This window comes from Megascapheus bottae, chromosome 13 (assembly GCF_031878675.1).
Source record: "Megascapheus bottae isolate mThoBot1 chromosome 13, mThoBot2.hap1, whole genome shotgun sequence".
Lineage (NCBI taxonomy): Eukaryota > Metazoa > Chordata > Mammalia > Rodentia > Geomyidae > Megascapheus > Megascapheus bottae.
Window position 1 is genome coordinate 21,651,464 of NC_143521.1, and position 13,856 is coordinate 21,665,319.

Below are 13,856 nucleotides of genomic sequence, written 5' to 3' on the forward strand. Positions count from 1 at the left end.
GCCCTTCATTTAATTTTTAAAACAATCCTATGAGATAGGCATTGTGAACATCATCATTGCAGAACAAGAAAACGGAAGCACAACAAAAGTCATATGGTTTGTCTAAAGCCAGGCAAGGTAGAGCCACAATTGGCTTTAGTAGCTGGTTACCCATTCTAAAACATAACAGGAAATGACTACTTGAATACCCTTTGTTCTTCAGTTTTTTTAGGGAGTGGATGTGGTGACATAATCCATCTATGTGCATTCTTTCTCAGGCCAGCTGCAGTGAGGACCAGGAAAGGAACTTGTTTGGAACCCTGGGTTATTGGCCTCATCACCTTCCTATCTGCAATCGTGCTGGCAGTGTGCATTGGACTCACTGTACACTATGTGAGATACAGTGAGTATGACCTGACCTGGTGTCTAGTGATTACTTCAGCTACTTCCTTCAATATTCATTTGCATAATTGGGACAAAGATGCCTTTACCTGTTTGTCTTTCATTTAATCTCCACCAGAGGATTCATTCTTCCATCAAGAATTGTAACAATGCTTCCTGCTGGGAATAGCATGCTTTTTACATATTAATTGGTTAGTGATAATGGTGTATTCAAATAGCTAGAATCCAGTGTCTTGAGTTCTTTGAGGTCTCAAGGCAATCAACTTCATGTAAAATAATTATGATTTATAAAAATCTTGACACTCCAATAAGTCAACAATTAAAGATCTTGGACATGGAGGGTCTGTTCTTTACTAGAAAGTCATAGTAGACTATTTTTGAATAGGTAGCCATTTTTGTTATTTAGAAACACGCTTTGGTGGCTACCCTGAAGAATGATGGTTCAGAAAAGACCTGGAGATTCCATCTCCAAAATAAAAAAGGGGTGGATTAATGGTAAAACGCCAATGGAGCAAGTGTGACACATTGAGTTCAGTCTCAGTACTGGAAAAGTAATCTTGGGATCTCTTGTAAGCGATTATAGAGGACGGGATATGCTGAGCAGGTTAATTATAATGAGGCTCACTCTGGTTATGATACATCTTATGCCAGATGAATTGCCACTCACTAGGTTATTAGAAAGGTCTCCAGGGCACTTCAGAATTATTTTTCCAGAGTATGACAACACTTTTAAAATTTCCTTATACTCTTCCTTGAGTTTTAATTAGTTGACTCAACTTTGACCTGTTACTTTAATGTCTCCCTCTGTGACTAGTTTATGCTTTGATGATCAAGGGCTTTAAATCATAAAGCTAATCACTTGATTCTAATTTAATTGGGAATGTGATGAAGATGCTTTCCAGTAAAGAGAATGAGTTAGAAATCTAGTTATCTTCACCCACTATCAACACAAATCCTATCTCAGTTTCCAAAATGTAGATCACTTTTGCATCCTTTAAAGTATTTTACAACAGAAACCTTTTCTTAAAAAGATGGATTTTGCCCATATATTGCTCTTTAAATTTGGGGTAACTTTATTTATTTCTCTAGAGCATGCTTTACATAAAAAGAAATGGGTGAAGGGGCTGGAAATTTGGCCTAGTGGTAGAGTGCTTGCCTAGCATGCACGAAGACCCCGGTTCGATTCCTCAGCACCACATACATAGAAAAAAGCCAGAAGTGGTGCTGAGGCTCAAGTGGTAGAGCTCTAGCCTTGAGAAAGTCCAAGGACAGTGCTCAGGCCCTGAGCTCAAGCCCAGGACTGGCAAAAAAAAGAAAAAAAAAGAAATGGGTAAAATAATTTTATAGTACCACAAGCCTGTTACAAATATACTTTATCATGACAAAAATCCTTATTTCTTTCCCTTTGGATACTCAAGACTAGTTTATTCAAGACTAGTTTATTATTATTATTATTGAGTATCTACTTTTGACTAGGTACTGAAACTAGTTTATTATATATGTTTCCTTTTGTTTTGAATTCTGGGTGACTTATCAACATTCATAGACACTGAATAACATAGACAAATAGTTCATACCTATGGTATTTTCTGTTTTTTTTTTTTCTTTCTTTTTTTTCTCTTTCTCTTTTTCTTTTTGGCTGGTCCTGGGGCCTGGGTTCTGAAGTTTTTTGTTGTTGTTGTTTTTTTTTTTTTTTTTTTTTTTTTGCTCATAGCACTCTACCACTTGAGCCTCAACATCACTTCCAGCTTTTTCTGTTTATGTGGTACTGATGTATTGAACCCACAGCTTCATGCATGCTAGGCAAGCACTCTACCATTAAGCTACATTCCCAGTGCAATACCTATGATACTTTCTTAGAATTGTCTGGCTTCACAAGAAATTTCTAGTAATGTTAGGGGGCTTAATTACTTTGGACAAAGAATATTTCTTAATATTTCTTCCTTGTACTTTCCCAAGCCAAGTTTTATAAGGCTTTTAAGCCTTAACTTATACATGCACAATGGAAAACTTGGTAATATTTTTCCAGTCACCTAGTCCTGTGACTTGTTTTGATAATCAGTTTAGAAATACAGAGCACACAACTTCTGCTGCCCACACAGTACACCTGAATAAACAATGATTATTGCAGTGTGCAATTGTGTCCTATTTCTGACCAGTTCTCTGGGGATATAAACTAACAAGAGAGTAGCTATAATGAAGAGCACTTAATACATAGCACACCAAAATAACCAAGCCAAATAAACACATTATAGAAATAGGCAAGGATGAAGTTGATCAGATGCTGCAAAATACTACACTAAGCCTTATTTTGCAAAGCCTTGGAGAGTCTAGAATTCTGTGTGTAGTTTGGGTCTAGGATCTCTGGGGGCTCCATTTATGACCCTCTGTAAACTAGATGTCAAACAGCAGTTAGTGAGTAACTTCATTGAACAATAGCAGATGCTGCTGTAGATGTGGGTGAAAAGAACCCTAGTACACTGCTGATGGGAATATGAACTTGTTCAAGCACTCTGGAAAACAGTATGGAGGTTCTTCAACAAAGTAAACACAGCTGGGTGCCAGTGGCTCATGCCTGTGCCTGTAATCCTAGCTACTCAGAAGGTGGAGATTTGAGGATCCACGTTTAAAGCCAGGACAGGAGGAAAAGTATCTGTGATACTCTTAACTCCAATTAATCACTCAAAACCAGAAGTGGAGTTGTGGCTCAAAGTGGTAGAGCACTAGACTGGAGCAAAAACCCTCAAGACAGCAAACAGACTCTGAGTTTGAGCCCTACAGCCAACAGAAACAAACAAACCAAAAAAAGAAAAAGAAAACTAAACATAGAACTATCCTGTGAACCAGTAATTCTACTCTTGAGCATTTATTCAAAATAATACTACCTGCATAACCATGTTCATTGAAGTACTATTCACCATAGCTGAGGTAAGAACTCAGCTCAGATGCCCCTCAGTGGATAAATGGATCAAGAAAATGTGGTATATCTATACAGTGGAATTTTACTCACACATTAGAAAGAATGATATCACATAATTTGCATACCAATAACACGAAAAAAATCATGTGGGACCAAGAATTAATTTATAAACACTTAAGTAAACACTTCGAGGGTTCTACCCCAGTGTGTGCAAGTGCAAATGGAATATGGTAGATTTGGGGGAGAACTCAAATGATGTGATTCCTTAGAAAGACTAATGTACCGTACTTGAAGAGAGAGGTGGACCAGTGGGAGTGGAGAGATGAATGAAGAGAAGAAGAGAAGAAGTGAGGGAGAATGCACTCATACACCTTAACGAATATCCTACAAAATCAAACCTGAGGGAAGGGGTGGGATTGTGAGGAATGGGGGAGAATGATGGAAGGGCTGACATTGATCAAGATGCTTTGTTGAATGGCAACTCCTTTATAAAACTACTCAAGGGCAATAATAATAATAATAAAACGAATCATAAACCTGTTCTGAAGATAAGAAAAATTTATGTTAATTTATAGTTTGTTTACTTTTCGTTAATATTCCTGATAACATCTGTCAGCTACTAAACATAATTTTAGAAATTGGGAATGTGAAAAAAAAAAAAAGAAATTGGGAATGTGACCTATTTAAAGGCCTTCGGACCCTGCTATCCACTGGTGGCTTATGCCTAGCTACTCAGGAGGCTGAAATCTGAAGATCATGGTTTAAAATTAGCTTGTGCAAGAAAGAACATGAGACTATTATATCCAATTTAATTACCAAAAAGCTGAAGTGGAGCTCTGGTTCAAGAGGGATAATGCAAGCCTTCAGCAAGAAAGCTCAGAGACAGTGTCTAGGCCCAGAGTTCAATCATTCAATCTCCAGGACTATTTCTTAAACTCTCTCTCTCTCTCTCTCTCTCTCTCTCTCTCTCTCTCTCTCTCTCTCTCTCTCTCTCTCTCTCTCTCTCACACACACACACACACACACACACACACGTACAAAACACACACACAGTCAAGAGAACAAGTCGAATACTGAGTTTAGGTAAGTTGTTCATGTGACTAAATCAAATGAAATAGATTTGTTATTTTTTTCTTTTCCTTCCTTCTTCTTTCTTTCCCTACCTCCCTTCCTCCCTGCCTGCTTTCCTCCCTCCCTCACTTCCTTCCCGTCTTTCTTTTGTTCCCTCCAAGAATCTACATATAAAAGAAGTCTGTGCTTTAGGAATCAGATCACTCAGTCTTTTCTGCCTGTGTCAGGTTGAGGTGTTACAGGTTCTTTGCATTTCAGAGACTGGAACCACCTACATGTGGATAATCTTGCCTTCTGTGGGTTTTATTGCAGATTGAATGGATAGATGAACATGCCTGGGCTACTGATGTTTAGTGTTGGTTTCCTTCTCCTCTAGCATCTATGTGAAAAGAAAATGAAGGAAGGGAAAGAGGATGAGGCATTACCTGTTTTCTTTTAATAACTTCATTCAACTCTCTTGATCACTGTTCTTGGCACAATGTCTCCATTGGAAAAGTACTCTACTGAATGAATAAACGAGCCTCTGAGTGTTCTGTGCCTTCCTATGTCAGTAGAACTAAAACTATATGGTATTAACTCTTCAGTAGGCTGAAACTGTAGACTGTTTAAATGGGATGCAGGTTAAAGAGTCAGAGAAAAATCAGCTGTGTAAGAAGGTAAATGGAAGATGGGCACTAGTGCCTCATGCCTGTAATCTTAGCTACTCAGGAGGCTAAGATCTGAGGATTGTGGCTCAAAGACAGTTTGGGCAGAAATGTCCGTGAGACTCTTAACCATCAGAAAACCAGAAGTGGCACTGTGGTTTAAAATGGTAGAACATTAGCCTTGAGTGAAAAAACTCTGGGACCAGCATCCAGAACCCAAGGTCAAGCCTCATGGTGACAGACAGACAGACAGACAGACAGATATACGAAAGAAAGAATCTCAGGGGACTTAGGAGATGATATAGTGTGTCCCTGGAAAAGTATGCCTAGTGACAACTCTTCCTCTTTAAATCTAGATTTAGAAAAAGTTGTATTTTGGTGGCTGGGAATGTGGCTTAGTGGTAGAGTGCTTGCCTAGCGTGCATTAAGCTCTGAGTTCATTTACTCAGTACCATAAACACAGAAAAAGCTGGAAGTGGTGCTGTGGCTCAAGTGGTAGACACTAACCTTGAACAAAAGAAGCTTAGGGACAGTGCGCAGGCCTGGGGTCCAAACCCCAAACCTGGCAGAAAAAAAAGAAAAGAAAAGAAAATCCAGGAGTGGTGCCTCATGCGTATAATCCTAGCTATGCAGGAAGTGAGATCTGAGGATCAAGGTTCAAAGCCAACCCAGGCACCAAAGGACCTAAGGCTTATCTGCAATTAATCTCTAGAAAAGGAGAAGTGAGGCTTGGCTCAAGGGTAGGACAGTAGCCTTGAGCTGAAGACTTCAGGGAAAATATCCAGGCCAAATTAAAGCCTCTTGACCCACAAAGAAAAAAAAATCCTGTATACTCATAATACTTACAGGAAACCTTACCACTTCCATTTAACAAAGGAGTTACAAAAGTACTTACCACAAAACCATTTTGGTTTAGTGGCACAGGTCCACAAAACCACTTGTTTGTGCCACTTGAGACACAAGACAAGTAGATATGTGGCTCGGTTTTGTGGCACAGCAGGAAGATTTTTGCCACTAACCACGTCGCTTAATTTTGTGGCTCAGTTGGTAGATTTGAGCCTCTAAACAAGTGGCTCAGTTTTGTGGTTCAGGTGATCCACTTGTTTAGTGGCTCAAATCTACCACCTGAACCATAAAACCAAGCCACAGAATGGAGCCACTTGTATACTGGCAAAGATCTGCCACATGAACCACAAAATCACTTTTTTAGTGGCAGAAATCTACCACCTGAACCACAAATCTGAGCCACAAAACTGAGCCACTTCTGTAGTGGCAAATATCTACCACCTGAACCACAAAACCACTTGTATAGCAGCAAAAATTTACCACCTGAGTCACAAAATCGAGCCAATTGTTTAGTGGGAATGTACTTTTTAAATGTTAAGAATGTACATTCAACTCAGGGAAATTTCTGAATTCATTGTTTACTTATTCAGATGGCATGATTTGGGAGTGGATTAGTAATCAGTCTGTGGCTTCAGTGTAGTATTTATACAATACACTGGGCGATTTTTACAGCTCAGACTGTAAGTCAAAGGAAATGACTTTTATTTTGCAGCATCTCTGAAGGCTGGAGCAGAATGATGATCTGGGTAGGGGTATTACTTCCTATCGGTTTAGAAAACATCAAATGGGATAATAATGGTGCTTTACATACACCTGATAAAGATTATGATGGGTTTTTGTCTTTTTCCTTGTAGATCAAAGGAGGACCTATAATTACTACAGCACATTGCCATTCAGAAGTGACAAATTATATGCTGAGTTTGGAAGAGAAGCTTCTAAAAATTTCACAGAAATGAGCCACAGAATTGAATCCATGGTAAGTAGCTTCTTCTCTATGCATAGGGCATCTTCTACCATACCTCTCCAACTGATCCTTGCATAAAGTAAGAGGCTGCATTTCAGGATCTAAAACCAAACTGACAATATATGACTTAGAATATGCTTTGCAAAGCTGAACCAACTGATTTTTTTTTTTTTTGCCAGTCCTGGGGCAGGACTCATGTCCTTGAGCTTTCTCAAGGCTAGCACTCTACCACCTGAGTCACAACTCCACTTCCATTTTCTTTTTCAGGGTATGTTGTACCGAAGATTCCAACCCAGGGCTTTGTGCATGCTAGGCAAGCACTCTACCACTAGGCCACACCCCTGGTCCCCAAGTGACTTTTAACCTTAATTTATGCTGCCTCTATTTATCTTTTCTTACTGCATGCAATGTTCTTGATCATCCAAGTTTATAAACTCTGGGAATGTGAGGATGACACCCCCTCCCCTCCTTCCCCCGAAAAGAGGGTGTCTCCTAGCCTCTTAGCTTCCTCTCCTCCTCCTCCTCCTCCTCCTCCTCCTCCTCCTCCTCCTCCTCCTCCTCCTCCTCCTCCTCCTCCTCCTCCTTCTCCTTCTTCTTCTTCTTCTTCTTCTTTTGCCAGTCCTGGGCTTGAGCTCAGGGCCCGAGCACTGTCATTGGACTTTCTTAAGGCTAGATAGAGCTCTACCACTTGAGTCTCAGCACCAAATCTGTTTTTTGTTTTTGGTTTTTTTTTCTTTCTTCTATGTATATGGTACTGAGGAATCAAACCTGGGTCTTCGCCCTTGCTAGGCAAGCACTCTACCACTAGGCCAAACTCCCAGCCCTCTCCTAGCTTCTTACAGAAAAGATCCATAGCAGATTTTCAAGATCAAAACTGTTTGTTTATGAGGCTCAAGGACATTCATCTTTGGATTTAAGGCATCCATGGAAAGATGAACCCAATATTTAAGAAACTTGAAAAATTAGCAGCGTGCCCCTACCCCTAAACAAGTGTCTGAGTGATAACTTTTTATTACCAAATTAAAGAATGGCTGGGACTTTGAGCTGAAGAGCTCAAGGACAGCACCCAGTATCCAAGTTTAAGCCCCATGACCAACAAACAGACTAAAAGAAAGCTGGGAATTTCCATATAATCTTCATAATAACTTGTTTTATGATGTAAGAAAAGAATCAATCTAATATCATCTACAAACTAGTGATTCTTTTTACTTTTCACATCATTTTATCATTCTGAATAATTTTTCTTGTATGAAAATTAAGATATCAAATTACATACTTTACAACAATTGCTTTCCAAGTCTAATTTCCTGAATCATAGCAGAATGGAAGAAATCTGTATTGTTCTTTATTTGCCTAATTAGAGTAATATACCTTGGCTTTTTGATAAAGAAAAGAAGGTTTATTTTGGTTCAAAGTTCTAGCGGTGAAAGGTCAAACAGCTACTTTTGATGGCTTTCTTTCTGGGAGAGTCCTGAGATGACCCATAGCAAAAGACAGGAAGTATGTGTGTGTATGGTGTGTGTGTATACGTGAGCCTCTTCAGATCTCTTCTTATGAAGTCACTAGAATTCAATTATGGGGCTCCACCCTCAAGACCTTATCTAATTCTGAACACCTCCTAAATGCCCCACCTCAAACATCATAATCAGATTAAACTTCCACCCTCTGAATATCTCACCATGAGGTTCAAATTTCAGTGCATGAAGCATCAGGAGACATTCAAAGCAGATGGAAACCATGGCATAATTGCTGTTGCTTTCCAGAGACTGATTCTTCTAGAAATTGCAAGAAGGAGCCACAGACTTGTCTACCTTGCTGAGGAGGACAGGTCCTGGTTATACTTGCACTTGCAAATTGCAAATCAAAGAAATATATAAACAAAAGCCTTTCTCTGGAGCTAAATACATATCTAATGTTAAGAAAGAAAATACAACTCAAGAATGATATACCACTTTTTTCCTTCTGCTTTTTTGGCATTTGTCAAGTAAACTTTATAAGATCCGATGGATTTAACTCTGAAGGAATATGATAGACAGGGTTTTTTAATACTTTCAAAATTTATGTAAAAGTCATTTACATTATTTTAAATTGAATTATTTAAAGTCATACTTATGACTTTAAAAATCAATGTTTAAGGGACCGGGAGTTTGGCCTAGTGGTAGAGTGCTTGCCTAGCATACATGAAGACCCAGATTTGATTCCTTGGTACCACATACATAGAAAAGCTAGAAGTGATGCTGAGGCTCAAGTGGTAGAGCTCTAGCCTTGAGAAAGTCCCAGGACAGTGCTCAGGCCCTGAGCTCAAGCCCAGAACTGGCAAAAAAAAGTTTAAATAAAAATGTCCCAAAATAACAATTTAGAGGAATAATTTGTACTGTGCTGGCTTGTCACAAGGTTGTAGGGTCCATTGAAGGGCATGAAGACTTAGGAAATGATAAATCATAACGAATTGAAAAAAAACCCTAATTGCTGCCAGGTGTGGTGGCCCGTAGCTACTCAGGAGGCTGAGATCTGAGAATTGAGGTTCAAAGCCAGCCTAGGCACTAAGGAACTTGAGGCTCTTATGTCCAATTAACCACTAGAAAACAGGAAGTGGGGCTGTGGCTCAATGGGTAGGGAGTTAGCCTTGAGCTAAAGAGTTCATGGATAGCACCCAGGCCCAGAGTTCAGGCCCCATGACAGCCAAAAAAGAAAAAAAGAAAAGAAAAAAGAAAAAAAACTCATTGCTTCTGTTTATTAACCATCAGCTTGTGGTTACTGTGTTTAGTCACTATCTATACTCACTGAAAACAAGAAACAATTGAAATATTGGCTTACTGAACTCCTACCTATAAAAGTTAAATTCCGTAGAATTTGTATTTATAGCAGTAAGATGTGTTATCACAAAACAAATCTCCTGTTTTGTTAGGATGAAATTCAGAGCTGTAGGTAACCACGCTGATTCATGGGGTTTTAGCTGAGGGCGCATTTGCCAGGACATGTGGTAAGTTTGCCTGTAAGTTTAGGGCCATGCGACGTTTCTATGTGCTCGTTTCTATAATCCAGGTATTCCTTGAAGTCTCATTTCCTTTGTCTACCTGCAGTCAAAATCCTTATTTTGGGGGATCCAAGAATTTAAGCTGACTTGTTGAAAGAAAGCCTATTCATTTTCTTCGATGTCTTTCTGAGTGGTGTTAGCAGGTGGCCCTGTGGGCTCCCCTGAGGCTTCCAGGTCCTCCTTTCCCACCCTCTCTCCCTACCCCCTCCCCCTTTTTTCCCTCCCCCCTTCCTTCCTCTCAACAAATCTATTTAAGAATAAAATGCATTTCTTTTGAGGGTCATGGGGCTTGAACTCTGGGCCTGGGTGCTGTACCTGAGCTCTTCAGCTCAAGGCTACCACCCTACCCTTGAGCCAAGCCCCACTTTCCATTTTTCTAGAGGTTAATTGGAGCTAAATGTCTTAGGTCCTTTTGTGCTTGGGCTGGCTTTGAACCTTGATCTTAGATCTCAGCCTTCTGAGTAGCCAGGATTACAGGCCTGAGCCACCATGCCTGGCTTTAAAATGCATCTTGATTGCATGTATCCCTTTGACCATTCTTCCAGCCTTTTCTTAATATTGTACAATATGCATTGGGATTTTATGACTGTATCATCTCTGCGTTACTTAATTTGACTACCCAGGTCCTTAATTTCTAAGGTGAATTTAGCACATCATGCAATGTCAGTGCTTTTCAGTTTTGTTCCATATTATAATTTTCCCCAGGGATTCAAATTAACTTGCAAATTTCAGTAATACTGTGCTTGCTGACTTATGTTAGATATTTTTTTAAACAGGTAAAAAATGCATTTTCTAGATTTCCATTACAGGGAGAACTTGTGAAGTCTCACATAATCAAATTCAGGTATGTAACCCTAAAATATCTTAGTATGGTCAGTAATGCATACATTGTCAAGAGCTCATGGCATGAATGAACTCTGTGTTGCAATGTGCCTCATTCATGGTCTAAATCTGAAAGTAATTTGTAAGATGCTGGCTAGGGAAAGGTATATACCTGGCACACATGCTATAGAAACTTAACAGAAATCCCTTGGTATATTAGCAAGTGGTGCCCTGGGGAATGCAGCTTAGCAAAAGAGACTTGTCTTTAGTTCTTGATTCTCCTCCTTACCAGTTGTCATTATTTATATATTAACTTATTTTTACAATTTTATTGTAAAGGTGATGTACAGAGAGGGATTACAGTTACCTAGGTAAGGTCATGAGTACATTTCTTTTTGAACAGTGTTATTCCCCTCCCTCATTTTTGTCCATTTCTCCCCCCTCTCATTTTTTATTCTAACTCTCTAAGCCCCAAATATGTAGCTAAGAGGATCTCAGATCTATTAATCAACTGTCGCTAAATACAGAACTTTAGAATACACCATTTAAAGATACATTGCTTTAAATACAATTCCTTAAGCACATAGAGTATAAATAATATATAGTTATATATTATGTTATATAATTTGACAAGATAGGCATCTTTTTTTTTTTTGTAATAACCTTTTGGCTCCCAGAGCCAACATGAACATACTGCTTTTGTGTCGGAGTGGTTGAGTGGGGAGTTTTGTACATAGGAAACATCAGGACTATAGGAGGAAATGTTTTTGGATTTGTTTGCATTTTCAAATAAATGATAAAGAAAAAAATACCCCTTGGTTGTGATCAAAATTCCCTCCTTCCCTCCCTTTCTCTTTCCTTCCTTCCCTGCTTCTTTCCCTTCTTCCTTTCTTCCTTTCCTTTCTATTTTTTGACTCACAGTCAAGAAAATCATGGAGTATTGGCTCACATGCTGCTGATTTTTAGATTTCGCTCCACTGAGGATCCCGAAAATGTAAATAAAATTATTGAATATATTCTTCACAAAAAGCTGCATGCTGCTACAGGACCTCCTAAAGTTTATCCTGACTCAGTTGAAATTAAAAGTAAGTTTCTCTTTTAAATGTTGTCTAATATGTTAGATTTGGACACTCATTTTACTAGGGTTTGAACTTTTACCACTTGTAAGTTCTACCCTTTGCTTCAGTTTTCTTGAATGGAGTCTGTGTTTTTACCCAGATCTGGCTTTGTTACTTGATTCTATGGCTCCCGTGTAGCTGGGATTATAGACTCATAACACCACACCAAGCTTGATGGCTAAGATAGTATCTTACTGATTTTGTCTTCATGACTTCCCTCAAACTATGCTCCTCCTAAAGCTCTGACTCCTAAGTAGTTAGTAGTTGAGATCACAGGTTGCAATATCTTACTTCTTCTAAACATTTGGAAACCTGTATTTTATTGTTATTGAAAAGGGATGTACACAGGGATTATAGTTACATAAATCAAGTAGTGAGAGCATTTCTTTTTGACCAATGTCGTTCTTTCTCTCGCTCTCTCCCAGATTTTTCCCTTCTGTTCATTTGCCACACAGTGTCTAGGGAATATCAATGCTGTACTTATTCACCCTTTGTCACACCTTTGCTATCCCCTCCTCATCCTCCTAAAGACAAATTACATGACAAATGGAAAAGACAAGAAAAACAGCAGCAGCAACAACAAAAATCACTATTAACAGGTCCTTGCTTTGGAACTAACTTGGTCCAAATGAAGTAGTTTAGTTTTTGTTGTTTGGTTGATTGTGTTGGAGATTCAACTCAGTGCTTCATACTCCTTAGGGTAGTGTTCTACCACTTAAGCCATATCTCCAGCCCCAATTTGTATGGATTATTTTCAAGGTAGGGTGTACATTCTGCCCGCCCTGACTGTGGTCCTTTCCTGTGTGCTTTCCTGTGTCACTGGGGATGATACACACGCACACACACATTATTGTACTCAGCCATCTTGTTAGAGGGATGTGCCACTGTTTGAGATGGAGTTTTACAAACTACTATGTCTGACTGGCCACAAATGTCAATCCTCCTATCTTTGTCTCCTAAGGGATACCTAGGATTTTGCCTTTGAGGCTCTGCTCTTATGTGCTCCTAAGCAAGCTTGTCACCAACTCTTGGGCAGGTTTTATACTAAATGTTCGACTTTGGTAACAGAATCCAACTATAATCAGAAACAGAGGCTTTGCATAGTCTTTTTTCATATATTTTTATTGTAATTAATAGAAGGGTTACATTATATTTGCCAGATAGAAGGTGCATTAATTCACATACGTTGATACCCTTTATTGCTTCCAGTTTATGTTCAGAGAGCACAATGAATGGAAAGGTTTAGCCACTGGTAGTTATTAGCTGTTGTTTTTTGTGTGTATCTGTGTGTGTAGTTCTGGGGCCTGAGCTTCTTTTGCTCAAGGCTAGCACTGTCACAGTACCACTTTTGGTCTTTTCTGCTTATGTGGTAATGGGGAATTGAACCCATGACTTAATACATGCTAAGCCACATTCCCTGCCCAAGCTGATGTATTTTATAATTAGAATTGCGAAGTCTGAAATAGGGTTTTTGTCTGTTTACTATAGAGTTTGTGTTTTCGAAAATAAAAAGAAAATTTCAGGTCTTTTTTTCCCCCAAACAAAAAAAATAGGACTGTTCAAAAGATACTTTCCTTTTTTCACGGCCTTTCAACTTTTCAGCATTTTTATCTGCTAATCAAAGTAATTTTATTAGCTCATTTGTGAAGTGAAAAAAATTAAAGTTTAACATCACTAGTACAGTTTTCTAGGCAACATTATATTTTCCAGTATCAATTTTAAGTGCAAATGAAATCATGCTCCACTTGTTTGTAGAGACATGAAAATATACAACTGTGTTTCAGGCAGCACCTCCATATCTGTGGATTTCACATCCATGGGCTCAAAATAAACATAATACATGTGAAAACAAAACAAAACAAAACAAAGGGAGGTGAATGTTCAGCCTGTAATCCTAGTGATTGAGAAGACTTAGATCTGGAGTACTTAGGTTTGAAGTCAGCCCAGGTAGGAGTCTAAGAGACTCTTAGCTCCAATTAACCACCCAAAAAGCTGAGCTGAAAGTAGTAGAGTGCCAGTGGAGCAAGCATGCCAAGGCAGCACAATGCCTTGA

The 13,856-nt window shown here is 39.0% G+C and overlaps 1 protein-coding gene across 1 annotated transcript in view; it reads left to right on the forward strand.

Moving 5' to 3' along the window:
* The window catches only part of LOC150055678 (transmembrane protease serine 11E-like), a 38,668-nt gene that overhangs the window by 13,106 nt on the left and 11,706 nt on the right, over positions 1 to 13,856 (forward strand). The window contains exons 3-6 of the mRNA XM_090343147.1: positions 258 to 382; positions 6,717 to 6,838; positions 10,640 to 10,707; positions 11,607 to 11,770. Coding sequence (XP_090199273.1) covers positions 258 to 382; positions 6,717 to 6,838; positions 10,640 to 10,707; positions 11,607 to 11,770 — 479 coding nt within the window. The remainder of the gene's footprint in view (positions 1 to 257; positions 383 to 6,716; positions 6,839 to 10,639; positions 10,708 to 11,606; positions 11,771 to 13,856) is intronic.